At 39.3% G+C, this 27,736-nt stretch overlaps 1 protein-coding gene across 2 annotated transcripts in view; it reads right to left on the bottom strand.

Moving 5' to 3' along the window:
* Window positions 1-2,844: 2,844 nt before the first annotated feature.
* Window positions 2,845-27,736, bottom strand: part of NCEH1 (neutral cholesterol ester hydrolase 1) — a 64,014-nt gene continuing 39,122 nt past the window's right edge. For both annotated transcript variants that reach the window (XM_005889918.2, XM_070373118.1), the window contains 3 exons: window positions 25,712-25,781; window positions 8,733-8,904; window positions 2,845-6,794 (listed from right to left, as the gene is read on the bottom strand). In XM_005889918.2, coding sequence (XP_005889980.2) covers window positions 6,177-6,794; window positions 8,733-8,904; window positions 25,712-25,781 — 860 coding nt within the window. In that variant the 3' untranslated portion in view covers window positions 2,845-6,176. The remainder of the gene's footprint in view (window positions 6,795-8,732; window positions 8,905-25,711; window positions 25,782-27,736) is intronic.

Genomic DNA, 27,736 nt, shown 5'->3' with positions numbered 1-27,736 from the left:
TGCCTTGAATTTTAAAAATATTATGTAGGCACCAGGATTTCATTTGTTGACCGGATGTCTTTAATGAATTAGTAGAAAGAAAAACATTTGCGGGGGGGGGGAAGCGCGGAGAACAAAAACAAACAAATTTTTGTCTTAAGAGTAAATAAGCAAATATATATATAATGGCACCAGGCATAATTTTCAGTCAGTTCAGTTCAGTTGCTCAGTCCTGTCCGACTCTTTGCAACCCCATGAACCACAGCAAGCCAGGCCTCCCTGTCTATCACCAACTCCTGGAGTCCACCCAAACCCATGTCCATTGAGTCGGTGATGGCATCCAGACATCTCATCCTCTGTCGTCCCCTTCTCCTCATGCCCTCAATCTTTTCCAGCATCAGGGTATTTTCAAATGAGTCAGCTCTTTGCATCAGGTGGCCAAAGTATTGGGAGTTTCAGCTTGAACATCAGTCCTTCCAATGAACACCCAGGACTGATCTCCTTTAGGATGGACTGGTTGGATCTCCTTGCAGTCCCTGGGACTCTCAAGAGTCTTCTCCAACACCACAGTTTGAAAGCATCAATTCTTCGGCGCTCAGCTTTCTTTATAGTCCAACTCTCACATCCATACATGACTACTGGAAAAACTATAGCCTTGACTAGACAGACCTTTGCTGACAAAGTGGTGTCTCTGCTTTTTAATATGCTGTCTAGGTTGGTCATAACTTTCCTTCCAATGAGTAAGCGTCTCTTAATTTCATGGCTGCAATCACCATCTGCAGTGATTTTGGAGCCCCCAAAAATAAAATCTGCCACTGTTTCTCCACTGTTTCCCCATCTATTTGCCATAAAGTGATGGGACCGGATGCCATGATCTTAGTTTTCTGAATGTTGAGCTTTAAGCCAACTTTTTCACTCTCCTCTTTCACTTTCATCAACAGGCTCTTTAGTTCTTCTTCACTTTCTGCCATAAGGGTGGGTCATTGAAAATAACATTGTGTTTTAATTGTGACAACATAAAAACATTCGTGCAGCAAAGATTTATTGAGTCATTATTCCATGAGAGGCACTGTGTCACGCACTGAAGTTATAGAATTGATGCCGACATGACCCTGCATCAAGGATCCCACAGTCTTGTGAGGAAGTCAGATGCACTAACTGGCCATCATCTGCTATGTGTTGAGTGCAAAATAGGGCCAGAGGAGAGATCTCTAAATACCCCAAGGAGGGAGGAGTTAGGACAGGCTTCCTGGAGCAGACTGGCAAAGGAAGACAAGGAAAGGCAAGGGCAAGTGTAGAGAAGAGTACTAGGTAAGAGAAACATGGTGTGCGTGCACAAGTGTACGTTGGTGTTGGCTGACTGCAGCCTAGCACCACATACAGGGCTTGCCCAGGAATGATGCTGTATGACAGCACTTCTCAGCTCTTTTGGTCTAATAATTTTCTTATATTTATAAAAACTACTGAGGACCCCAAACAGCTGTTGTTCATATGAACTTTATTGATGTTTACTGTATTAGAAATTAAAACGGAGACATTTTAAACATATTGGATTAGCTAGAAATTCATTTGGGTTTTTCTATAACATCTTAAACAAAATTTCTGGCTAACTCAATAGTTAATAATGTACTTAGTTATTACATGTTAGCTTAAGCTATATCCTATGGGGGAAAAAAATTACTAAATTTTCCAAACACAAACAAGTGAGAAGTGTGGCATTGTTTTATGTGTTTACAAAACTTTTTAATGTCTGGCCTAACAGGAGCCATCTGGATTCTCATATTTGCCTCCACAGTCCATATATTAAACCACTGCATGTCAAGTAGCAACTGGAAAAAGAGTTTTTTTCTCTCTTATGAAAGAAAAACAGTAACAAATAGCTAGTCTGGGTAGAAAGTCTATGTGAGAAGATGGAGCTCTCAATCTGAAATATCTGGGAGGAACATTCCAAACAAGACACAAAATGTCACCAGCCTCTCTCTCTAATGACAAAATGCTGGTGCTGAGTGACAGGGCTGAGCAATACATGTATGCCTACTGTAAATCATATTTACATTTCCAACCTCTGAAATCATGGGAATGTCGCGCTGATATCAGTATCTTCTAGATGTTTAAATAAGGGATCTGTTGGAAAATATGAGATTTTTTAAAATGGGGGATTAAAAAAGAAAGATCACAAGAAAAAGCAATACTAAAACACATACAGTGCATTTTAAATGCCCCAAAGGAGAACTTTAAATGCCCCAAAGGAACCATTAGTGGATCCCACCAGCAAAATATAGCCACCCACCAGAGGTTTTGTTGGAGAGGATGAAAATAACTCTAATTGAATAGGAAAATCTAATTTATCCACATGTATGTGACCATTTAGAACCAAATCAAACAATTTATTCTGAAAAAAATTTTTTTGTTAATTCCTATGATTTTGAAGTAAACTGAGCATAACAAACTCAATCATGAAATTATTAGCTTTACTTGTAATGTCAGGGTTAGTGTGAAAACTTGCCTTCAGTGGTATCAATACTTCTTTGGTTGAACTTGTTCAAATACAAATTCATATGCACTGTGATACACCTCTAATGTGTATTGAAAGTCCTCAGATTGTTACAGGGTCTGCCTAGTGCCTAGTTTTTATGACTATTCTAGCCAGTTCAAGGCAGGTTTCCAGTATGAGCAGCACATACTATATCCAGACATGAAATGAATGCCATAAAGGAGGCCACTGAGCCCTTCTCAGTAATTGAAAGGGAGCTGGAGGACTCCAGGGGGTGAAGATTTGCGCAGCATTGTGGCTAGGGACCTGGGGTATGGAGAGAAAGGGAGATGGGAACCAGAAAATGAATGAGGGGAAGTGAAATAGGCACATTTCCAGACAGAGATAGTTTATTTACAAACATGAATCAAAACAGATTTATACTTTCCTAACTCCACAGTGGATTTTCGTCTTACAAAAGTAGATTGGCTACCAAAATCCTTCATAAAATCTGCCTTCCCCTTTGCAGTGAGAAATAAGCAAAAAGTCAAAGGTTAAAAGATCATGCACAAAATATTATATTCCCAAATATAATTATACAAGTCTTTAACTTCTTCACAAATTAATGATAAAAGATTAACTAACTTATACTTCACTATATTTTGTAGCACAGATTTTTTTCATCATATATTTATGTTCACATTTCACAAACATTATAAAAAGACTGTCCACTTCTTTTCTTAAAATGGGAAAACAAAGCCATAACACTTAAAAAACTCAATTTGCAGAGCATAAACTTTTTTTATAAGAACAGAACTTAAAATAAACTCATTTCAAACCAAAATATCTTCAACATAAACTCTGTATGTTTCCCAAAGGAATTCTTAGCACTCAGATTTTGGTTGGTTTAGCCTGTCTTGTGGGCTTCCCTGGTGACTCAGTGGTAAAGAATCTATCTGTCACTGCAGGAGATGTGGGTTCAATCCCTGGGTCAGGAAGATCCCCTGGAGGAAATGGTTACCCACTCCAGTATTGTTGCCTGGGAAATCCCATGGACAGAGGAGCCTGGCTGGCTATAGTCCACGGGGTCACAAAAAGAGTTGGACATGACTTAGCGATTAAACAGCAATAAGCCTCTCTTGCATCTAGTGGTTCTTGTGTATCATGATTCCCAATTATTATCCCAAGGAAAACTTCAAGCAAGGTGGGATACAGTGTAAGTCATTATCACATACATAAAGGCTTTATTTTTGACCTTGTCACATGGCTTGCAGGATCTTAGTTCCCTGACCAGAGATCAAACCCAGGCCAAAGCAGTGAAAGGGCCAAATTGTAACCATTGGACCACCATGGAATTCCCAATATAAGCTTTAATGAAACTTGAGATGCTTCAAGTTTCATTCATTCAAGTCTCAAGAAAAAGACCCCCTTTTTCTTTCACTCCCTCTTTTCATCTGAGAGAGCCCTTTGGAGACCTAGAAGGGCTGGATTTATTGTCTGTAGTTACTACAAAATTTGGCTCACAACTTTGGGGGGAAATGCCTTTTTTAAGGAATTTTGTGCATGTATTATATTTTCTTTGTTTCCCTAGAGATGGATAACCTCAAAATAAGATCCAAATATTGGTTCCTTCAAATGATGTAAAAAAGAATAGTATTATATGAGGAGGTTAGCTATCATAGAATAAGAACTAAAGTTCAAGTTTTTTAGGAAAAAAAAACTGATCTTGCATATGTCTGTGTATATGAAATAATGACCTACAAAACAAAACACTGTTGAAGAAGAAGCCAATACAATTTGCCAGTCTGACAAAATGGTTGGAATGTATAATTGGAAGATACCTCATAAAGTTGTTCAATTCTCTGATTTTAGAGGACAGCCAAAAAAGGCCCAGAGATGGTAAATGACTTGCCTGAGTCCATTAGCAGGTTAATCTGTATGATTATTCTTATACACACAGGCACACACACATATACTCACTGTTGCATTTACTTCCGTACATAAAATGCTTGTAACTTAAATAATAAATGAATAATAAATATGCAGATTCTCATTTGTTATTTCATCCTCATAAGTAGGAAATACCTATCTTCCAAATGAGTAAAAAGGCTCTACTTTCTTTCCACTGGTGAATTTACTGTATCAAGGCTTGGCTGTATGTCTGCTTTCTGCAGTGCCTGAAAGAAGCACAGATTGGAGCAGTAGGAAGAGTGGCAGGAAGGAGCAAAAACATAGTCAAGTCGAATCAGAATTGGAGCTTCTTTCGGTGCCAAGGATGTCCCACTGGCAGTGAAGGCTTCACATGAAATGAAACTTGGTCTACTGCAACTTCAGACCTAGCTGGAAGGTGATAATGAAGGGTATCACCACAAGAGTATGAAGTAGCTCCTCCAACCACAGAGAGCAGAAATGACCAGTGCGTATCTCATCTAAGTTACTGAACTATGAACTTAGATGACTTTACTAGGTGTAATCATAGTGTCTAATTATTTTAATTTGTTATGCATATAAACATCAAAATATTTAGGCTTTATATTCAATATATAATAATATTAATAGCTATTTTACCTCTTTCCATAAAATTATTTGTGGATATAATTCTAAAGTCACTTTTTAAACCTTAAGGTAGTTTTTTTTTTTTTAAAAAAACATCATTATCTTTAATATTCTTTACTGACTTTATCCGAAAAATCTTGTCTAGCTATATATATATTAACATTAAATAACTTAAAAAATAAATGATACATTATATATACCAAAATAGCCCCATTTTAAAGCTACACAAGTGAAAAGGTTGAGTTTTCAAGAATAAACTAGACCCTCTAAAGGCATTTTTCATATTTTTAATATTAAATGTATCTTCTTCTCTGACTATGCCAACTATATACACACTATTCTTAGTAACTTATGTCAGATGTAGCCATTATGAAAACATTGGGTTGGTTCACTTGTCTATTTTTACTTGTTTTGTAAAGGAACATTTATTCTAAATCTAAATAAATTTGCTCCCAGATCTCCCCCAGGGAGATGGCATAACCAAAAAACAACGGTGTGCAGATATCCAGTGCATGCAACCTCATATTTTCTAATAATAGTGGTAGAAAGTAACTTTCAAGTATTATCATAATCCAACTGGACTTATAGATAGCTATCATATAAATTAAAACAGTAAAGGAAGAAAGTCATTTGAGAAACTTGTCCTTGCTAGAACAGCTTTGCCAAAATTCCCATAGGAAACAAAGCCACCCATCCATAAAGAACAGAGGGCATTTGGTACCCAGCACTGACCTTGAAGTACACATATTTAACACTGCTCTGAAATCAAAGTAAACTCTAGCAAGTTGAAGAAGAGCCCACATTTTCTTTACTCATTAAAGGTCATCCGCAGTGGGTAGAATTTCTTCTAAAAAGAACTTGACAGAGGCAAGTCCCAAGCCGAATTCCAGCTCCTAACCCTGCTGTCTGTAGCTGTGGGCATTAGTAGCAATTTGGTTAAAACATGAACAGAGAGACTGGCCCACTTACAGAACAAGATTCAGATGTTTCTGCACTCATGTTACTCAAAAGCATTTCCTAAAATTAAATTAAAATGAAGTCTGCAGAGAATAGAGATTCCATAATTCATAAGTAATGAGAGGAAATTAGTCGACTAAAGAGTCAATGTCTTTCCAAAGCAGGTGTAGGTCGTCAGCAGGGGCTCAAGCTTTTCAGAAATCTCACTCCTTCACAGGTTTTGATCCAGCCACTTGATGTAACTATTCCTAGTCCGAATTCCCACTGAGAAGTTGGTTGGCCAGCTGGTGAAAATCATGCACCCGTGGAAGCCATCCTCAAAGTGATCCAAGGTCACCTCCACACCCGCACTCTCCAAACGCTTTGCATACATGATTCCGTCATCTCTTAGGACATCGTGCTCACAGGTCAGAATATAGGTCTTTGGGAGGTGCTGAAGGACCTCCTGGTCTGCGATGAGTGGGGCAGAGCGGGCATCCAGCAGCTGAGGGATCTCCTGGACAATCCTGGAGTTGCCAGTGGTCTGCATGACAGGCTTATAGTTCTTTGTGATGGAAGTGGGCAAAAGGGATGTCCAGTTTAGACGGGCCCTGAGGGCAGAAGCCTCATCCACATCCAGTGACGTGTGATTGTTGACTATCATTGCCTGGACAAAGTCATAGTTGCCGTTGAAGTAGTCCACCCAGTACTTCACCATGACATACCGGGGCAGAATAGGGGTGTTCATATTTTGCTGATAAGAGGGTGTATTAAAATCTAAAGCTTGAAGAACTGGATAAATTAAAGCTTGCACTTTGAGCTTGTTTTTTAGGTTGGTATCTTGATTAAACTGGAGAAGAAAAAGCAAACACATTATTTCATTTCACTTTGAATGGCCACCACCATCACCACCACTCTTCAAGCTGTTGGATATTTACTAAGAAAGGTGTGATGTTTGCAACTCATACTTTTGAGTGAACATTTCAAAAGTACGTGATCTCTTAGGTCTTTAAACACCCATCAACACTCTTTGTCTATCCTTTGGCATAATATTCATCATGCTGGGTGTTATGGATGGATAGTTTTGTATTCCCAAGAAAGACCCAAAAGGCAGTGCCTTACTGGGGAGAAAAAACTAGTCTGACTCTTCCAGAGAACATGGGTATGAAAAGCTAAATGAACAGATGATGGGACTCCAAAGTCTTTTAATAGGACCTCAGGGTCTCTCCTCTGATGAGCCTAGAGTCTTCACGGCTGGTGAGAAGGAGGGAGTTTCAATCATGCTGGCAGTGCACCTTCCATTGTACTTCACGAGTGTGTGTCTGAGAGTGCAACTGAGATGGGAACGTGACTGAACCCCTACCACTGCAGAACTCCATTCCCCCAGGTCTCCCTGAAATGCAAATATATTGCCTCATTTTGTAATTCTAGTGTCTAAAATGATATATTTTTTACATAACATCTAAAAGGCAGCTAACTAGGTCACTGTGTTTCACAGGCTACTAAACAATCTTCAAGATAACTTCAGCCAAACAATTTTGTTTCTCAACAGACTTTAGAACCCTATCTTGAGGAAAGATGTAGTTGCTCTATAAAAGCAGTTCTTAATACATGCCAAGAACTGTACATACATCATCTCACTAAGTCCTGGCAACAGCCTTTCATTCAGATGGCACTATCTTCATTTTCCTGAGACTTGCCCAAAGCCGCACACCTCCCCTAGGGGGGCCTGGATTCCACCCAGTTCTGTCTGGTTTTAAAGCCCGTGATTCTCTCTGCAGTGCACCAGGACATGTGGATAGCAAACCTACCAGTGCCAAGCAGAGAACTGAGTTCTTTAATTACAGTGAAAGAGAAGAAATCAGGACATCCCACAAATGAAAAGGCAGATGCTATTTGAGAATGCCAAAAGAAATTTGGAGGTAAGAAGACAAAAATGCTATTCTTAAATTATTTAACCCATTAGAGGGAAAAAAAATGTACTTATCTTTGAATTTACACAGCTGCCCAAAATTTGGGATGCCATTAGAGCTAGACAGAATTTAACCAAGTAAAACTCAGTGAGTGAGTGAAGTCACTCAGTTGTGTCTGACTCTTTGTGACCCCATGGACTGTAGCCTACCAGGCTCCTCCATCCATGGGATTTTCCAGGCAAGAATACTGGAGTGGGGTGCCATTTCCTTCTCCAGGAGATCTTCCTGACCCAAGGATTGAACCCAGGTCTCCCGCATTGTAGGTCTAGTAGACGCTTTACTGTCTGAGCCACCAGGGAAGTCCCTGAAGTAAAACTCAGATTAACATATATTTTAACATTCAAAGTGCCTGAAGCACTTAACTTAAAAGTTAACATTTAACTTTTTCTTTTATATTAACAAACACTTTTAAATTTTTTAATTTGGCTCAAAGTTTAAGGAAACAATCTTAGCAATGGAAACATAAGCAAAAATACTCTGTTTTTCAAGTCCAACATGGAAAAGGAGCAGAGAAAACTTAATTTCCAGGCATATCCCTGAGGGGCAAGGGTAGGATGCTAAAATGCTAGCTCTCTTCTCTCATTAATTGTAACCAGGGCCTTTCCAAAGACTCAGAGATGACACTTCTTTCAATGATCCATTTTCCTACTTCAGAAAGATCTCTGAGAAGTTTCCAAGTGCAGTCATCTCAATACCTTGGCCCCTGAGTAACCAGCCTACCCGGCTAGACCTTTGCCATACCTAGTGGACACGTGCTGTCTGCTGAACATTAACATGCACCCTCCTTTCACCAGCACCTCAGGCATCTCTGTTACCTGTTGGCCCAGGGCAGCTGCCAAATTCCCACCAGCACTGTCACCAGAAATGCCGACTCTGCCTGGGTCAACTGAATACTTGTGTAAGACTTCTGGCTGCAGGAAGTACTTCGTGGCACGTACAACATCGTGAATTTGCTCAGGAAAATAAACCTTTGGAACTAGCCTGTATCTGTGAAGAAAACACAAAGTCTTTACAGGCCTTTTAAAGGTTAAAGGGAAACTGGTTCTTTTGAAGCCATGAACAAACAAGTAAGGAATTATAATAAATATAAAAATAAACCATTTTCATATAATTCAAACACTTAGTTTAAAAAATGTAATGATTTTGTCATATATATATATAGCTGAGTTCCTTCGCTGTTCACCTGAAACAATCACAACATTGTTAATCAGCTAAACCCCAATACAAAATAAACAGTTTACCAAAAATACAATGATTTTGTAATAGTAATTTTTTCTATCAGTCACCAAACCAAACAAGCAAAACAAAAATCTACAGCTGTCACCAAGGAAGATAACAAAACTTTGAAGTAAAACGCAGATGTTGATTATTAAAATACCAAGAGAACCATAGCAGATTCTGGAATACTATTTCTGGAAATCAGTGTTCCATTCACAACACTTCTGGGTTAGAAGGTGACTCGGCAGCACTAACCACTTCATTGGTCTCATGTTTATCGAGCTCACATGGTATTTTTCATGACTTATGTGATAAATAAAGTCGTACTCCAATAAAGAGGTCAGGCCTTCCTGACATTAAGCCCAAGCAATGTGTTTGCTCCTTGGAAGGTTGAAACTAAAATGTCAGCTGTCAGCCAGTAAAAGGGAAACCAAGTTTCCAGAAGGCCCATGGCAGGCCCTCTGGGACACTTCTGAGGCTTCTTCTACCACCTTACTTTTCAAGATTAGAGTCTCTTTGGGATTCTACTCTGTACACTTAGTTAAGACTGATATTCCCTAAGAGCCCCAAGAACCTTGGTTTTGTCAAATGCCCCTCTTGTAATGTCATCTTATGAATCCATTAGTAGTCTCAGCTTGGAGCATCCCAAGGTCTCCACCCTCCTTTCCTTGTTTATTATTTCTCACTCATCCTTTAAGTTTTACTTGAGAGTTTGCTTCCTCCAAGAAGCCTTCCTTGAGTATAACTCCACTTGCTTCTGGGGCTGAGCTGGCAACCATTCCTTGATAATTCTATGTGCTGGGGTATATTGCTGTTTATATTGCCTCATATTAGCATGACTTCTTTCTGTATTTCCTCTTAAGAGTGTGTTCTCTGATATCAGGGACTGTGTGTTTCCAGTGTATATTTATCAATGTGCTGAGCACACAATCATCCATCTAGTAAACCATTTTTGAGTATTAATATATCTTCATTTTGCAAATGAAACTGAGGCATAGAAAGCTATTTAACTTGTAAAATAAATCAAACACCAATCAAAATAAGGTAGGATAGAAACCAATTAATTAAAATCTAATAATAGTTAATACTCAAGTCCTTTGATTTCAAATTTATAATTAGCATATTTATTCTCAGAAATTAGTTTTTTCTATACTACTCTACATAGGCCATTCATTTCCCCCATCTAAATTACAGATATATAGTTAATTAAATATCTTGACATTCTGGGAATTCCCTGGTAGTCTGCTGGTTAGGATGTCATGCTTCCATTTCAGGGAGCAAAGGTTCAATCCTTGGTCAGGGAACTAAAATCCCAAAAGCTACACAGTGCAGCCACCAAAAAAATCTTGACATTCTGTGCAGACACAGATCAACAACACAGACACAATCAGATAAACAAATATTTGTGAAAGACTTGATAAATAGTGAATGTATGTCTTGGTCTTTCAGGAATTATGACATTTTAAAACATAAAATGCAATAAGAAATCCCCTTAGTGGTTGCCCTGTAACAGATAAAATAAGTTTTCTAATTTCTTTTCTACTTTTCCATCTGTGATGATCAAGTAATCATCTGAAATTATTTTTCTCCAGGTGATTTTCACAGTGCCTTAGTGAAGCTCCCACATCTTTGGTTCATTTATTAATAACGGGTGATAGAAGTAGGAGTACACCACTTTGTCCAATAGGTGGAGTCATCTCATATGAGTCTATTTACCATCAGTTCTGGGATGAGGTTTCAATTTTTTAATTTCATTATTACCAAATGGAATTCTTAATTCTTTCAATGAAATAAGAATAAATGCACTTTATGACTCAAGGTGTGAAAATAAAGGCTGTTTTGTCTCAGAAAGATGCCAGACAGCATGAGAGGCTATCTTCCTGGTGGCCCAGGGGGTGAGAACATATTTTGTTATGTTCTGAACATACATGTGAATCAAATGTTCAGATGTTGTTTCACAAAAGATCTTAGTGACTTTTGAACCAAGAGGAACTTATAATCTAAAAAACATTCTATTGCCTCAAATCTTATGAGTTGATTAATGGCTCTAAGTTGCTTCAATCGCGTCCAACTCTTTGTGACTTCACAGACTGTACCCTGCCAGGCTCCTCTGTACATAGGATTCTCTAGGCAATACTTGAGGGGGTTGCCATTTCCTCCTCCAGAGTTGATTAATAACTGGCTCAAGCAACAGAGTAAACAACCTAGTCCTCTTGGTTTCCTTGGTCAGTCTCCTAAACTGCTCCTCCCCTTATCTTTGTTCATTCTGGAAACATTCTCTAGTTTTAGACACCAAGAAAGGATACTATTTTCACAGACTGAAGAATGCAGTGAAACTAGATATTTCTGAGGTCACCTAGTGTAAGATGAGCCTTCAAAGTAGCTCAGAATTGACCTGAGAAGCATCACAATAGTTCTGTAATAGCATTACAGACACAGAAAACTGAGAGTCAGGAGGAAATTTATGAGTGGTATACTCAAAGAAAGCATGCATAGATACATGTATCTGCTGCTTTTGCTCAAGGCTGTGTCCCTGCAAAGTACTCAAAGAGGATTCCGCCTTTTCCCTCCCCAGTTGTATTGAGTTAAAGCACCTGATGAATTTGTGGCAAATACAGTCTCAATTTGCCTAACTCAGTGAAGGATAGATGACTCTGCAGTGTTTAGCTTCTGTCTACCTATTACACCACGTGCCTCCTACCAGAAGAACAAAATTTGGTGTAAACTTGAGAATGAGGTTTACTCAGTTTAATGAATATGTACACTCTATAAAAATTAACTTTTTCCTGCTCACCAGGTGCTCTACAGAGGTTTCACTCAAATCTCAGAGCGAATCTGTGGGTTTAAGGGTGTGAACATGCAGCTCAAAGGGGATGCATAACCAGCCTACAACAGCTAGTAAGTGGCAAAGCTACAATCCAAATTTATACCCCACATGCCTCATCCTTTTAAAATATTCTCATTCTTCAAAACCCGCAGACTTCAAATGTACCTGTGTGTTCTTATTACCTCGTCAAAGCAGTAAATTCTCAAAACTGTAGATTTCTCACATCCCAGAACTTCTCTCATGATTTCAATGTTTTTGTGATATTCTCAAAACAAATCACCTGAGACAGCGTCTGGCCCATGGTACATCTTTAATTATCCATACATGATAAATCTTTAAATAAATTTAATAATTTAATAATGATATTTTTATTCATCCCAAACAAAATTTTAATTTTTATACCTTTTATGTGTAAAATCTGTCATTATAGCAGCAGTGTTATAGTAGGGGAAATATTAAGCCATATACCTTTAAAGACATTAAAAAAAGAAATTGTTCCTAATCACCTACTCTTCAGGCACGTCTCCAAGGGCTGTCTGTAGGCTCTGCATAGCTCAGAGTTTCTCAGCTCTGTATGCACTTTAGGATAATCTTGGGAGATTTATAAAAAACAAAACACTGAGGTTTGAGCTCCTCTACAAAACATTCCATTTGATCTGAGGTGGGGCCCAACATATCTGTATTTGAAGAAAAAGTCCTCCAAGTGATGCCAGGGTTCTGAAATATCACTGAATCCAGCCGTACCATCAGTATCCTCTGAACACATCTTCCTGTTCCTGTTCCCAAAGCATTGATCCCTCTCTCCATCCCATGTGCCCTTCACCCAGCAATTCCATATCAAATGTTCCCATTCTTTAAATCTCATCTCAAATGCAGCTTCCTCCATGAAAACTTCTAAGAGCCCGGCCAAATGCAGCTCTCCTTTTTTGGAGCCCTCAAAGTCTCTCTTACAATAAGTCATAACAGACATGCCAGCTTCTAGGAATAGACAGAAAGTCATAATTATGTACTAAAGTGGTCCAGGTATAAGCAGTGCCATTTCCACAATCTATTAATTCATTACCTACTTTATCAGTGAGCAGAGAGATGGAGCAATGCTCAGAAAGACTGACAAACTCCTTAAGTCAAAGGTAGATACATGAGTCCAGAGTTGAGGAGGGATGACTCTGGAAGTGGAATCCCTGAGTGACACTAGTGTTCTGAGAGTGTTATAAAGTGCATTATTCCTCAAAATAACCTGGCCTGGAAACACCAGGACAGCCTTCTGCAGTGGGCAAGGACACTGAGTTCTATTCATGCAGTGCCAGGCGGGTGAAAGGTACACATGATATTCTGGAACGAAATTCTACTCCTGTTTGATTCAAGAGGAAGACAAAATCACATTGCTTTTTTGCCCTCTGCCCCCACCTTTTTTTCCCCCTTTTTACTGTCTCCCAAGAAGAGCTCAAGAGATTCATCTTGAGAACTTGAAAAATGTTAATATTTTGCTCAGTTTTAAAGAACCTGTATGTTTAGCAGGTGTTATCTGAAACAAATCAACGATTACACTTTTACTGTGCTGTTTGAGGGAGACAACCCCAGAGGAAGAATCTGTTTATTCTTCTAATAAGTAAAGCTTCCTTTCCTTTAGAAGAATATATAATAAAATTTAAAATAAAATTATGAAACACTGTGAATAGATAATTGTTTCTCTTTTCATTTGTGCAATATGTTTGTGCATAAAGGTTGAGGAAGCATTTTCCTTTCTGTTTCTTCTCTCAAAATTGCCTCCAGAGATAGCTTTGACTATCAGTCATTCAGCAAGGGAGAGCTGAGCTTAACAAAAACTTGGTTGATTGGACAATAAGTACATTCAAAAGAACTGACAGATGTCAGGATGTATCACCAAAATCCTAGGAGTGACTGATCCTAGAATTATGATCCATTCAAACAATGTGATTCCCTAATGCTGTTTACAAGTTAAGGCTTCTCTATGGACACAGCTGGGAGATTCCCAGCCTCCCTTCCCCCATTCAGATACAAACCTTGCCTTTAACCTCAAGGGGCGCTGAAGAGCCAAGCAGTCCCTCAGGGGGCCACTGGAGCCCAAGTAGGCTTGGTGCAAAGTCCCTCTGACCTACTTTCTCTGTGATTTCAGAAGTTAAACTGAGCTTTGGGCTCAGGTGTGGGTGGAACTAAGCTTCCCTACCTTACTGCTTGTTTACAGCACAGGCTTTCTGTACAGCTTCACCCTCCTCCCTACAAATTCTAAAAGGCCTGAACCACAAGAGAGAAACCAGTGGATTTTTTTTTTTTTAAGTCAAAAACAGAGTCAAGAAGACTTTACCTTAATATGTCTAAAAAGGAGACATTCATTAGTTAATGATTGTTAAGGATCTAAAACAACCTACTTTTTAAAAAGAAGCCACAATATCTTTCTGTAGCATTAAACTGTTTGTAACACTGGCCTTTAGGTTTGCTAATACAGTGGCCTGGACTGAGTAAAAAGAAAGTTTGGGACAAATCTTCCCTTTCTTAGAGGGAACCCTCAAGAATTCAGTCTGCCCACCTCCCGGGGCTGCCTGAGTCAGGGTGATACGTGAGGATTTCTCCACTCAGGACAGGGAGGAAGAGCAGGAAAAGGAGCAGAGGGCAAGTCACAGTGAGGTGACTGTCACATCGTGTCTTTCACAGTATCTTGTTTGAACAACTATCAACATGTATGTCTCATTGTGCCTCCGAGAAGCTTTGTGATTTTGTCAGCTTGCACTCATCTAATCTTATGGATGAGGAAAACAGAGTCATAAAAGTCCTATTGCTTATAACTCTGTTAGCAGCAGACCAAGATACACATTCCAGCTTCCTTTCTGTCTACTGAGCAACATTCCTCTTTACAGCTCTGTCAAGTTTTAAGTTCTCTGTGCATAGTGCTACCTGATATTTGGTGGATGGGAAAAGGTCTGCATCAACACAAAATAGAAAGTGTGAGTGTAGCAAAGACTTAAGCAAAACACAACTTGAAACCATTTTTCACAACCAAAAAAGCTAGAATTTAATAATATCCAGCATAATAATACTTTGTTATTATCTTACATTTTATCTTTTTGTAGTTGAAGTACAATGACCACACAATATTATATTGTATGTACAACATACTGATTTGACATTTATATATATTATGACATGATGACTACAATAAGTCTAGTTACCATTTGTCACCATACATAGTTAATACAATATTGCTGACTATATTCCGCATGCTGTACATTAGCATCTTATCTTTCAAAAAAATTAAATATTCCTTCTCCCTGATGTTTTATGGTTTTAGTATTGTGTTTCATTATATAAACTGTAGTTAAACTACACTGAAGTTTATGAAAATAAGCTTATAAACATAAACTTCCCTCCCAGATTATGTAAATGAAGATACATCCATGTATTTTTGATATTATAAGGTGAACTCTTTCATTTACTTCACAAATACTTAATGTGCTGCTGCTGCTAAGTCGCGTCAGTCGTGTCCGACTCGGTGTGACCCCATGGACGGCAGCCCACCAGGCTCCCCTGTCCCTGGGATTCTCCAGGCAAGAATACTGGAGACTTATTGTGCAATTATGTGTAAAAATAGCATAGCGTTATTGAAGCTACTGAATAGAAGTCATGGCCTATTTTTATGCCTTGAGATCTTTATCTACCTTGTTAGATAAAGATGAAGTTGTTAGATCTGTCCCCAGAATCTTGAGCCAATACCAATGATGTTAACTCAGGAGTTCCAGCTCATGGTTGTGCTTCATATGAAGTGATTTCATCCTCAACCCTTGCCTATCAGCTTCCTCAGATTATATATAACCTTCCAGAAGGCCATCCCCACACTGAAACAAAGCCATGACATCACTACCCACTCCTGTTAGCCTCAAGGATAAGGAGCAGTTGTGTCCAGACAGCCTCCCTGCTAGGAGAAGGAATTCCAAGAGAATCAAGAGTCCACCATATTTCTGAAGGCTCCCAGGTATACACCCATATTTCTTATTTTCCTTAGTTATTTCCAGAAGCATGAGTCCCTCCATTAGTCACCTCTCATGTTTCATTTCCTTAATGTTCTCATCCTCCTCCTTTCCTCCCAATCCCTCTCATTTCCCCACTTTGTACTTCCATGACCAACTCACTCTTTTAACTAGGTTCTGCTCATCCTTAGGAGTGCAATTCAAACCTTCGAACTAGGTAACATAGATGCCTCCATTACTACTTCCCTTTCTATTTCAAATCACTTATCACATTATTAACATTATTTGTTCAAGATTTGCTTTCCTGTCTAGACTGTATACGCTATGAGGGCAGAGTTTATGTTTGTCTCACTGTTATGCATCAGAATTTAACAAAATAGCTGGCACACTACAGGAAGTCAATAGATTTTGGAATAGAAGAAGGAAGAAAGAGGAGACCTCTGAACATACTTTCCAAGAGAAACATCACAGTCATATGGTGTTGGCCATACCTCAACTAGAACATAAAGGTTATGTGGCTCTTCAGGGGTGGTTGGCCTGGATGGATCCTAATCTCCTTAGCTCAATATTGCTGCAAAGAAAAGTTCTGTGAGTTCCAAACATGTTGATGAATAAAGTTGGACCTTTCTGTACATGGGCTAGGGCACTGAGTCTCCAGACTTGCCTAGTGCCTTAGAGCATCCAAGGCCCTTTCATCTCAGATGTCCAAACTGATTCTTGTAACAACTCTCTGAAGTCATTAACCCAACTCAAAGTGTATTTATTCATTCAGTTCAGTTCAGTTCAGTTGCTCAGTCAGTTTGACTTTTTGTGACACCGTGAACTGCAGCAGGACAGGCCTCCCTGTCCATCACCAACTCCCGGAGTTTACTCAAACTCATGCCCCTTGAGTCGGTGATGCCATCCAACCATCTCATCCTCTGTCGTCCCTTTCTCCTCCCTCCTTCAATCTTTACCAGCATCAGAATCTTTTCAAACGAGACAGCTCTTCACATCAGGTGGCCAAAGTATTGGTGTTTCAGCTTCAACATCAGTCCTTCGAATGAATATTCAAGACTAATTTCCTTTAGAATGGACTGGTTGGATCTGACCTTTTCCAGTCCTATGGCCACTGCTGAGTTTTCCCAATTTGCTGGCATATTGAGTGCAGCACTTTCACAGCATCATCTTTTAGGATTTGAAATAGATCAACTGGAATTCCATCACCTCCACTAGCTTTGTTTGTAGTGATGCTTCCTAAGGCCCACATGACTTAGCATTCCAGGATGTCTAACTCTAGGTGAGTGATCATACCATTGTGATTATCTGGGTCATGAAGATCTTTATTGTAGAGTTCTTCTGTATATTCTTGCCACCTCTTCTTAATATCTTCTGCTTCTGTTAGGTTCATACCATTTTTGTCCTTTATTGTGCTCATCTCTGCATGAAACGTTCCCTTGGTAACTCTAATTTTCTTGAAGAGATCTCTAGTCTTTTGAATAAGTGTCTCAGGTATTTCACTGGCTCATAGGTGTATTGTTCTTCTGCTGTGACCTGCAGGGTTTCTGTAAAAGAAACCCTGCAGAAACCCTGTTTCTGTCAGACCCAACTGAACAAGTCAGACCCATTCTATTGTTCTATATTTAACTTCTTTTAAAAAAATCTTAAAAACATCCTATCTATCTGTCTTTGTTTTATGATATGCCTAGGCTTAAAAGAACACTTGGAAGATAAGGCTCATGTGGAGAATCCTCATGGTGCCAAGTAAAAACAAGACCACCTTCTGTCCTTTCCTCAGGCCTTTGAGGAGCTGGAGCTATACAGGAAACCACTGAAGAGGCCCTGAGGCCAGTTCACTAGCACTGAGCTTCAGGGCCTTGATCTATAATGGGGTTTCATCTGCTTAAATAGCTGCAGTCTTCCTCTGACCAGCTGCCCAGGCCATATGATATAAAGGTTTACTTGATGCTTCCTGCAATATAAAAGTGCACCAGGGGCCCCTTGAGTGATCTGGGAGGCCCTGATGAGTATCCAGGATGGCCTGGAAGTTGTCCAGGGCTGTCTAGTGTCAAATTTGCTGAGGAGGCTGCCACTAAGACTCTTGTTCACAGGGTCAGAGCTGCTTCAGTGACTTTGGAGACTAGCCCTTCCAAGGGACTGGAGAGGCAAGGATTCCCTTAGGTTCCTGATCTAGAGTAGGGGCAAAGAAGAGATAAGCTGTGAATGGGATCTCAGCTGGCAGAGAGAGGCAGAGGGAAGGTAAGGCAAGGTCAGGGCATGGAAAGTGGCAAATGTTGCCATAAACCCATCACTCGTCATCATTAGCTTCCTTCAATGTTATATTTGTTTTTTCAATTATTTTCCATTATAGGTTATATCTTATATCTTATAAAGATATTGACTATAGTTCCCTGTGCTATAAGGTAAACCTCTGTTGCTTGTTGCATATCTACTTTTTAAAAATAAGAAATGTAGCATTCTATTGATACCAAGTCAAACAAGTAGAATCAAAATGTCATAAATTTTTTAGTTAGGCAAAAATTCATAAGTTTTCTAAAATATATGTATTATACATACTATTTACGTATATGTACGTGTTTGTGTGCTTAGTTGTTCAGTTGGGTCTGACTGATTTGCAGAAACCCTGCAGGTCATAGCAGAAGAACAATACACCCGTGAGCCAGTGAAAGACCTGAGATACTTATTCAAAAGACAAGTGCCATCAATAGATAAGTAAAATGATGTAGAAGGTTGACTCCTATGTAAAGTCTTAATGGGACTTGGGGCCTCTCTTGTTTCCTTGGCTAATGTGGTTCTTGACAATTGTCTGGCCCTTGGTTGCCTTCCGGCAGAACAAGGCAGAGTTTGTACAATAACTAATACTTCCTGCTGCACTTGGATCAATGTGACAGGACAGTCACACACACACTAACTAAAAGTCACTCAGTCGTGTCTGATTCTTTGATACCCAAAAGAGCCCACCAAGCTCCTCTGTTCATGGAATTCTCCAGGCAAGAATACTGGAGTGGGAAGCCATTGCCTTCTCCAGGGGATCTTCTCGACCCAGGATTGAACCCACATCTCTTGCATCTCCTGCGTTGCAGGGAGATTTTTTTTTTTTTTACCACTGAGCTACCAGGGAATCCCCATATATATGTATACAAAAGTTTTTCTACTACTCTTGATAAAGGATGAGAAAGAACACCAAAAAAAAAAAAAAAAAGAAGAGCTGGAAAAATTGGAAAACATAAACTATATGAAATGGGAGCACTGAATATAAAATATAAAAAGTGAAACAAACTAGATGAAAGTATAAAATCATCAAATAGTCCAGTTGTTTTTAAACATGACTGTTCATTAGAAACATATTTGGAGCTTTGGAGGAAAAAAAACAATACCTGGGCATTTGTATTTTTCAAAAAATTTCAAGGTAATTCTGATATGCATCTGGATTTTAAAAAGTGATTACAAGTTTTTCTATTAAATGGTAGTTTTGATGATATAGAATTCTATTATTTTTCTGTTTATCAATCATGATACAATGGTAGTAAATGGGTAATAGTTACTTAATCACAATAAAAGAAGTTTATCAGTTTTCACAATCAATAGCCAGACAAAAAATAAAAGACAATTATAATTGTAAGCCATAGTGGGAATATGATTAACTTAACAATATAAAATAATTACATACAATTTGAGGGGTCAAGCAGAGTGATGTGGTAAGTGGAAGTGCATACATGCACATGTTTTTATCTGCCCATCCAGCTATGTCTTTTGGTTGGTGCATTTAATCCATTTACATTTAAGGTAATTATCAATATGTATGATCTTATTACCATTTTCTTAATAGTTTTGGGTTTACTTTCTGTAGGTCTTTTCCTTCTCTTGTGTTTCCTGCCTAGAGAAGTTCCTTTAACATTTGTCGTAAAGCTGGTTTGGTGGTGTTGAATTCTCTTAATTTTTGCTTGTCTGGAAAGCTTTTGATTTCTCCATCAAATCTGAGTGAGAGTCTTCTTGCTGGGCAGAGTATTCTTGGTTGTAGGTTCTTCCCCTTCATCACTTTAAATATATTGTGCCATTCCCTTCTGGCCTATAGAGTTTCTATTGAGAAATCAGCTGATAACCTGATGGGAGTTCCCTTATATGATATTTGTCATTTTTCCCTTGATACTTTTAGAATTTTACCTTTGTCTTTTAATTTTTGTGAGTTTGATTACTATGTGTACTGGGGTGTTTCTCCTTGGGTTTATCCTACCTGGGACTCTCTGTGCTTCCTGGACTTGGTTGACTATTTATTTCACATGTTAGGGAAGTTTTCAGCTATTACCTCTTCAAATATTTTCTCAGATCCTTTCTCTCTCTCTTCTTCTTCTGGAACCCTTATAATGAAAATGTTGGTGTGTTTAATGTTGTCCCAGAGGTCTCATAGGCTGTCTTCATTTTTTTTCATTCTTTTTTCTATATTCTGTTCTGCAGCAGTGATTTCCACCATTCTGTCCTCCAAGTCACTTATCCATTCTCTGTCTTAGTTATTCTGCTATTGATTCCTTTTAGGCTATTTTTCATCTCTGTTTGTTTGTTCTTTAGTTCTCCTAGGTCTTTGATAAACATTTCTTGCATCTTCTCCATTCTGTTTCTGAGATCCTGAATCATCTTTACTATCATTATACTGAAGCTTATCTCCACTTCATTTGGTTGTTTTTCTGGGGTTTTATATTATTGTCCTTTCATCTGGGATATAACTCTGCTTTTTCAACCTTATTAACTTTCTGTAACGTAGTTTTCTTTCTAGCTGCTGTGGGATTGTAGTTCTCCTTGCTTCTTCTATCTGCCCTCTGGTGGATGAGGCTGAGATTTCTCTAAGCTTCTTGATGGGAGGGACAGGGTGGTAAAAGCTAGGTCTTGCTCTGGTGGGCAGGGCCTTGCTCAGTAAAGCTTTAGTCCAACTATATGCTGATGGGTAGGATTGCACTCCCTCCCTGGTAGTTGTGCCTGAGGCAACCCCGTCCTGGGGTCTACAGGCTCCGCTGCTACTGCTTAGTCGCATCAATTGTGTCTGACTCCGTGTGACCCCGTAGACGGAAGCCCACCAGGCTCCTCTGTCCCTGGGATTCTCCAGGCAAGAATACTGGAGTTGGTTGCCATTTCCTTCTCCAATGCATGCATGCATGCATGCTAAGTCACTTCAGTCATGTCCGACTCTGTGCGACCCCACAGACGGCAGCCCGCCAGACTTCTCTGTCCCTGGGATTCTCTAGGCAAGAATACTGGAGTGGGTTGCCATTTCCTTCTCCAAAATACCACCTAGTCTCACTCATATGTAGAATCTAAGAAACAAAACAAGCAAAATGAAAGACTACAGGCTCTACGGTAGGGTTAATAGTGACCTCCAAGAGGGCTTATGCCAAGAGGGACCTTCCAGGACTACCGCTGCCAGTGCCCCATCCTTGTGGTAAGCCCCTGCTGATCCAACCTCCACAGGAGAAGGTGTTTTGGTTCAGTTCCTGTGGGGTCATTGCTCCTTTCCTCTGGGTCTTGGTGCACACAAGATTTTTTTGTACCCTCCAAGACTGGAGTTTCTGTTTCCCCCAGTCCTGTGAAAGTCCCTTAATCAATTCCCACTGACCCTCAGAGTCAAATTCCCTGGAGACTCCCAGTTCCTTTGTCAGATCCCCAGGCTGGGAAGCCTGATAGGGGGCTCAGAACCTTCACAACAATGTGAGAACGTTTTTGGTTTTACTATTCTCCAGTTTGTAGGTCACGCACCTGGCGGTTATGGGATTTCATCTTAATCTGATTGTACCCCTCCTACTATCTCACTGCGGCTTCTTGTCTTTGGATGTGGGGTATCTCTTTTTGGTGGGTTCAAGCACCCTCCTGTCTGTGGTTGTTTGACAGTTATTTGCAATTTTGGTATTCTCACATAAGGAGATGAGCACACGTCCTTCTACTCCACCATTTTGAACCAGAAGCCCTTTAATGTTAGTTTAATTCTGGCTCAAAGAAGCATAGGAACCTAGGGTGTGAGTCCACCTGATTTATTTAATTCTTCACTCCACCTATGTGACTTCACACAGATTACTTAACTTTATCGACCTCAAATTCCTCATCTATGAGGAAAATTATCAAAATACTTATTTTGGATGACTTTTATGAGAGCTAAGCAAAACTCTTTATTCATTCATTCCATAAATAGGTATTAAATGCTCTTCTGGTGTTTTGTGACTAATTTTCAATGTGTGTTTGTTTGTTGCGGGGGGGTGGGGGTGGGGGGTGGGGCTGGGGTAGGAGAGGGGCTTGTCCCATACCTTCATCAAGCAATGCACCAAACATCAGTTGGGTGTCTTACAGTTCAACTCAATTCTGAGAGTATCTACCTGGAGATAGCATCAGATTCCACAGATTAAGGGATCAACATTTGTTCTCTGTGATTCAGTCAGTAAAGAATCTGCCTGCAATGCAGGAGACCACCTGAAATGCAGAAGACCTTGGTTCAATACCTGGGTCAGGTTGGGAAGATCCCCTGGAGAAGGAAATGGCAACTTACTCCAGTATTATTTCCTGGAAAATGCCATGGACAGGGAAGCCTGGTAAGCTACAGTCCATGGGGTCACAAAGAGTTGGACACAACTTAGTGACTAAACCACCACCTACAAAACTGTAGATCCCCCCCTACTTCAGACACCGGACACAAGCCCAAGTAATCACCTATGCTTCTCAGCAAGTTATAGATGGGAGGTTCCAACAATCCCTCCAACTCAGGCTGCCAACCCCAAGTACAAGTTATTACTTATACTTCTGACCACCTGGCTATAAATCAGAGGGTCCCACAACTTCCTCCTCAGGCTCAATTAATATGCTAGAGCAGCTCACAGAACTCAGAGAAATGTTTTGCTCTCTAGGTTACTGATTTATTATAAAAGAATACAACTCAGGAACAGCCAGATGGAAGAGATATGAAGGGAAAGATACACGGGAAGGGTTCAGAGCTTCCACATCCTCTCACAGGTGTACCACTCTCCCATTTACATGTGTTCACCAAGTGGAAGCTTTCTGAACCCTGTCCTTTGGGTTTTCATGGAAGATTCATTACATAGGTATGACTGATTAAATCGCTGGCCACTGGCAATTGATTCAGCCTCCAGCCCCTCTCCCCTCCTCAGAGACCAGGCTGTAGGAAAGTTCCAGCCCTCTAATCACATAGTTGGTTCTCCTGGCAACCAGTATCCCCATCCTTAGGTGCTTCCAAAGTCATCTCACTCACAAAACAAAGACACCTTTAATACTCTGAATACAGGAAATTTCAAGATCTGGGGAGCTGTGAGCCAGGAACTTTGGATGAATACCAAGTACATATGAAAAATATATATTTGATTATCGGTATGACCAAACATATATCTCTTACAAATCACAATATCATAAATGTCCTCTATCTGCCAGGGACAATTCCAGACACTAATGATCAGCTATGAGCAAAACAGACAACCATCCCTAAAATCTCTGCCTTCACAAAATTTACATCTTCTATTTCTACCTGATACAATAAACACATAATAAGTTATATATATGGTCTGTCAGTCCACTGATAATTGGAGATAGTTTTGAAAATTTGGAGAATTATAATTGATAATTTTGGAGAAAAATAAAACAGAAGAAGAGTGGACTGAAATTTTAGGGGTGTGAAAGAAGGCCTTGTTGAAAGGATAATATTTGGACAAAGATCTGAAGGAGGAGAAACAGTGTACACATAGCACCTGCACCATGCCTGCCATGGAACACCATGATTTTTGTGTGACTACAATCACTGCAGTTGTTAAAACTATTTTTCACATTCTTCAGTTCAGTTCAGTTCAGTTCAGTCACTCATTTGTGTCCAACTTTTTGTGATCCCATGAAATGCAGCACACTAGGCTTCCCTGTCCATCACCAACTCCCGAAGTATACTCAAACTCATGTCCATGGGGTCGGTGACATCATCCAATCATCTCATCCTCTGTCATCCCCTTCTCCTCCTGCCTTCAATCTTTCCCAGCATGAGGGTCTTTTCCAATGAATAAGTTCTTCCCATCAGGTGGCCAAAGTATTGGAGTTTCAGCTTCAGCATCAGTCCTTCCAATGAATATGCAGGACTGATTGCCTTTAGGATGAACTGGTTGGATCTCCTTGCAGTCCAGGGGATTCTCAAGAGTCTTCTCCAACACTTCTCAACACTTCTCAAAAGCATCAATTCTTCAGCACTCCGCGATCTTTACAGTCCAACTCTCACATCCATACATGACCACTGGAAAAATCAAAGCTTTGACTAGACCGACCTTTTTGGCAAAGTAATGTCTCTGCTTTTTAATATGCTGTCTAGGTTGATCATAGCTTTTCTTCCAAGGAACAAGAGTCTTTTAACTTCATGGCTTAAATCATCATCTGCAGTGATTTTGGAGCCCAAAAAATAAAGTCTGCCACTGTTTCCACTGTTTCCACTGTTTCCCCATCTATTTCCCATGAAGTGATGGGACCAGATGCCATGATCTTCGTTTTCTGAATGTTGAAACTTTTTCAACTTTTTCACTGTCCTTTTTCACTTTCATCAAGAGGCTCTTTAGTTCTTCTTCACTTTCTGCCATAAGGGTGGTGTCATATCTGAGGTTACTGATACTTCTCCCAACAGTTTTGATTCCAGCTTGTGCTTCAGTCCAGCATTTCTCATGATGTACTCTGCATATAAGTTAAATAAGCAGGGTGACAATATACAGCCTTGACATACTCCTTTCCCGATTTGGAACCAAACTGTTGTTCCATGTCCAGTTCTAACTGTTGCTTCCTGACCTGCATATAGATTTCTCAAGAGGCAGGTCAGGTGGTCTGGTATTCCCACCTTTCAGAATTTTCCACAGTTTGTTGTGATCCACACAGTCAAAGGCTTTGGCATAGTCAGTAAAGCAGAAGTAGATATTTTTCTGGAACTCGCTTGCTTTTTCAATGATCCAGTGGATGTTGGCAACTTGGTTTCTGGTTCTTCTGCCTTTTCTAAATCCAGCTTGAACATCTGGAAGTTCATGGTTCTCGTACTGTTGAAGCTTGGCTTGGAGAAGTTTCAGCATTACTTTGCTAGCACGTGAGATGAGTCCAATTGTGGGGTAGTTTGAGCATTCTTTGGCATTGCCTTTCTTTGGGCACATTCTTCTTAGTTTCCCAGTTCAGTTCAGTTCATTTGCTCAGTCATGTCTGACTCTTTGCGACCCCATAAATAGCAGCACACCAGGCCTCCCTGTCCATCACAAACTCCCGGAAAAACAGCTAATACAGAACTGGTAGAAGCAACTCAAAACACTGATATTAATTCTAACAATGATAATAATAGGCTATACTAAGAATAGTGAACACATCACTGTTTACAAGGTCTGAGTTATAGAACCTGACTCCAGGAGAATACCTTTTCCAACTCTTGGATGTAGGACAGATTCTCTTAAAGTGCTTATTGGTTTTTAGATATAAAAGGTGGTAATCAAACTGATTGCATAGATAACAGATTGTATATTTCTCTCAAAATCTCAGTTAATTCCTTTTCCAGAAGTTTCTAAAACTAAAGTAAAAAAAAGATAATTTGAGGCATTATAAAGCTAGTTGAAGAAATTCTAAGTTACATCAGAAATCATTTTTTGTGACCTCAGGAAGATCAGTTCACCTCTCTGGACTTTAATTTTACATTTTATCACTTATAAAATAAAGTAACTAAATAGTTACTTAGGATCCTTTGTTAAATTTCCTTGTATGACAATTATTAATTACTTACTCAATGGAGACAATGACAGCATTCAATTCCTCAGCCATGGCTGTGCACAGTTCATCATAATACCTGATTTCTAAAAGAGACAAGAGAGCAATCACTCACTATAATGCAGTCTATTTAATACTGTCCATTCTTAAATTCTGCTAACTGACTCAGACTTGAGTTATTAATGGTAAGAACAATAAAAAGTAAATATGAACATACATCTCATTAACAGAGTTACAAGTACAAATGCAAAAGAATTAACCTGGTTTCTGATAAAATGCAATTGCTATAAATAACAGGAAAGCCATACAAGATTACCTTCAAATGTGTTGTTAACTAAAAATTTCTTTCATAATCGTCTATATAAAGTACATTAGATCATCACAGCACTGTTTACAATAGCCAGGACATGGAAGCAACCTAGATGTCCGTCAGCAGATGAATGGATAAGAAAGCTGTGGCACATATACACAATGGGCTATTACTCAGCCATTAAAAAGAATACATTTGAATCAGTTCTAATGAGGTGGATGAAACTGGAGCCTATTATACAGAGTGAAGTAAGCCAGAAAGAAAAACACCAATACAGTATTCTAACACATATATATGGAATTTAGAAAGATGGTAACGATAACCCTGTATGCAAGACAGCAAAAGAGATACAGATGTATAAAACAGTCTTTTGGACTCTGTGGGAGAGGAAGAGGGTGGGAAGATTTGGGAGAATGGCATTGAAACATGTATAATATCATATATGAAACGAATCGCCAGTCCAGGCTCAATGCATGATACTGGATGCTTGGGGCTGGTGCACTTAGACAACCCAGAGGGATGGTATGGGGAGGGAGGAGGGAAGGGGGTTCAGGATGGGGAACACGTGTATACCTGTTGCAAATTCATGTTGATGTATGGCAAAACCAATACAATAGTGTAAAGTAATTAACCTCCAATTAAAATAAATTTATATTAAAAAATTACATTAGATTCATTCTGATTTTGTAATTCTTCAAAGAGATACGCCTTTCTAAAAATCATAGTGAATAAGCAGTTCCTCCTTAGAACCCCAACATTTTTCTTTTAATACCCTCATTTGCTGTGATTCAGAAAAGTCACCAACTTGAAAACTATGGTATTCCATTTAAACCAACATACAACAAATAGAGTTTTAGGAAGTCTTAGCATTTCTTAGAAAGAGAATCCAAAAGTTTTTACATATTTTAATATGTAACACTTTAATTCCTTGTTCTTTGGATATATTAATATTCTTACATTAAGTGCTAGATCGTCTCAACAGAAAGCCACAGAATACCTTATTTATAGACTTTCCAAGGCAGTATTAGAACCAGAAGTTCAATAACTACATAAACAGTTGCATATCTCCTCCAGACTGAGCCTTTCCTCTCTGACGGGACTGATGAGTCAAAATTGTGTGGAAAAGGCTAGGCTGACTCATAATCCATACCATTCCTGGCACTTCCACATCCTGGCCTCTGGTGTACTGTCTCTCCTGGCAAGCGTCCAATGCTACAGATGCTATCCTTTCTAGGGCAGAGACTCTGTTTTACTCATTTTTGTATTCCCATCATCTAGCACACATTAGAGTGACCAAAGGTCCAGGTTTGCACACAACTGTTAGAGGTTCTATACCCAAAGTCCTATAACCCAGGAAACCTCTCAGCCCTGGGCAGACCTACATATTCAGTAATCATCTGTTGGAAATATGAAAAAATATTCTTTTATTCAGTAATCATCTGTTGGAAATATGAAAAAATATTCTTTTATTCATAAAAGAATAAAAGAATAAGTGATGAATATGGAGTTAAATGAAATGAGATTACTAGAGAAAGTTACACTTTTTGGCCTTTGCCACATTTTTTTTTTTTTTAAGACAAACCAGAACAAGTTGCCTTTGCCTTTTTTTTTTTTTTTTAATTTACTGTTATTTATTTATTTCATTTCCTTGGTGGCTCAGCCAGTAAAGAATCTGCCTGCAAAGGAAGTGACCCAGGCTCAATCCCTGGGTCAGGAAGACCCCCTGGAGAA

This window comes from Bos mutus, chromosome 1, assembly GCF_027580195.1.
Source record: "Bos mutus isolate GX-2022 chromosome 1, NWIPB_WYAK_1.1, whole genome shotgun sequence".
Lineage (NCBI taxonomy): Eukaryota > Metazoa > Chordata > Mammalia > Artiodactyla > Bovidae > Bos > Bos mutus.
Note: the sequence above shows the minus strand (reverse complement) of the source record. Positions and strands in the feature narration are given on the sequence as shown.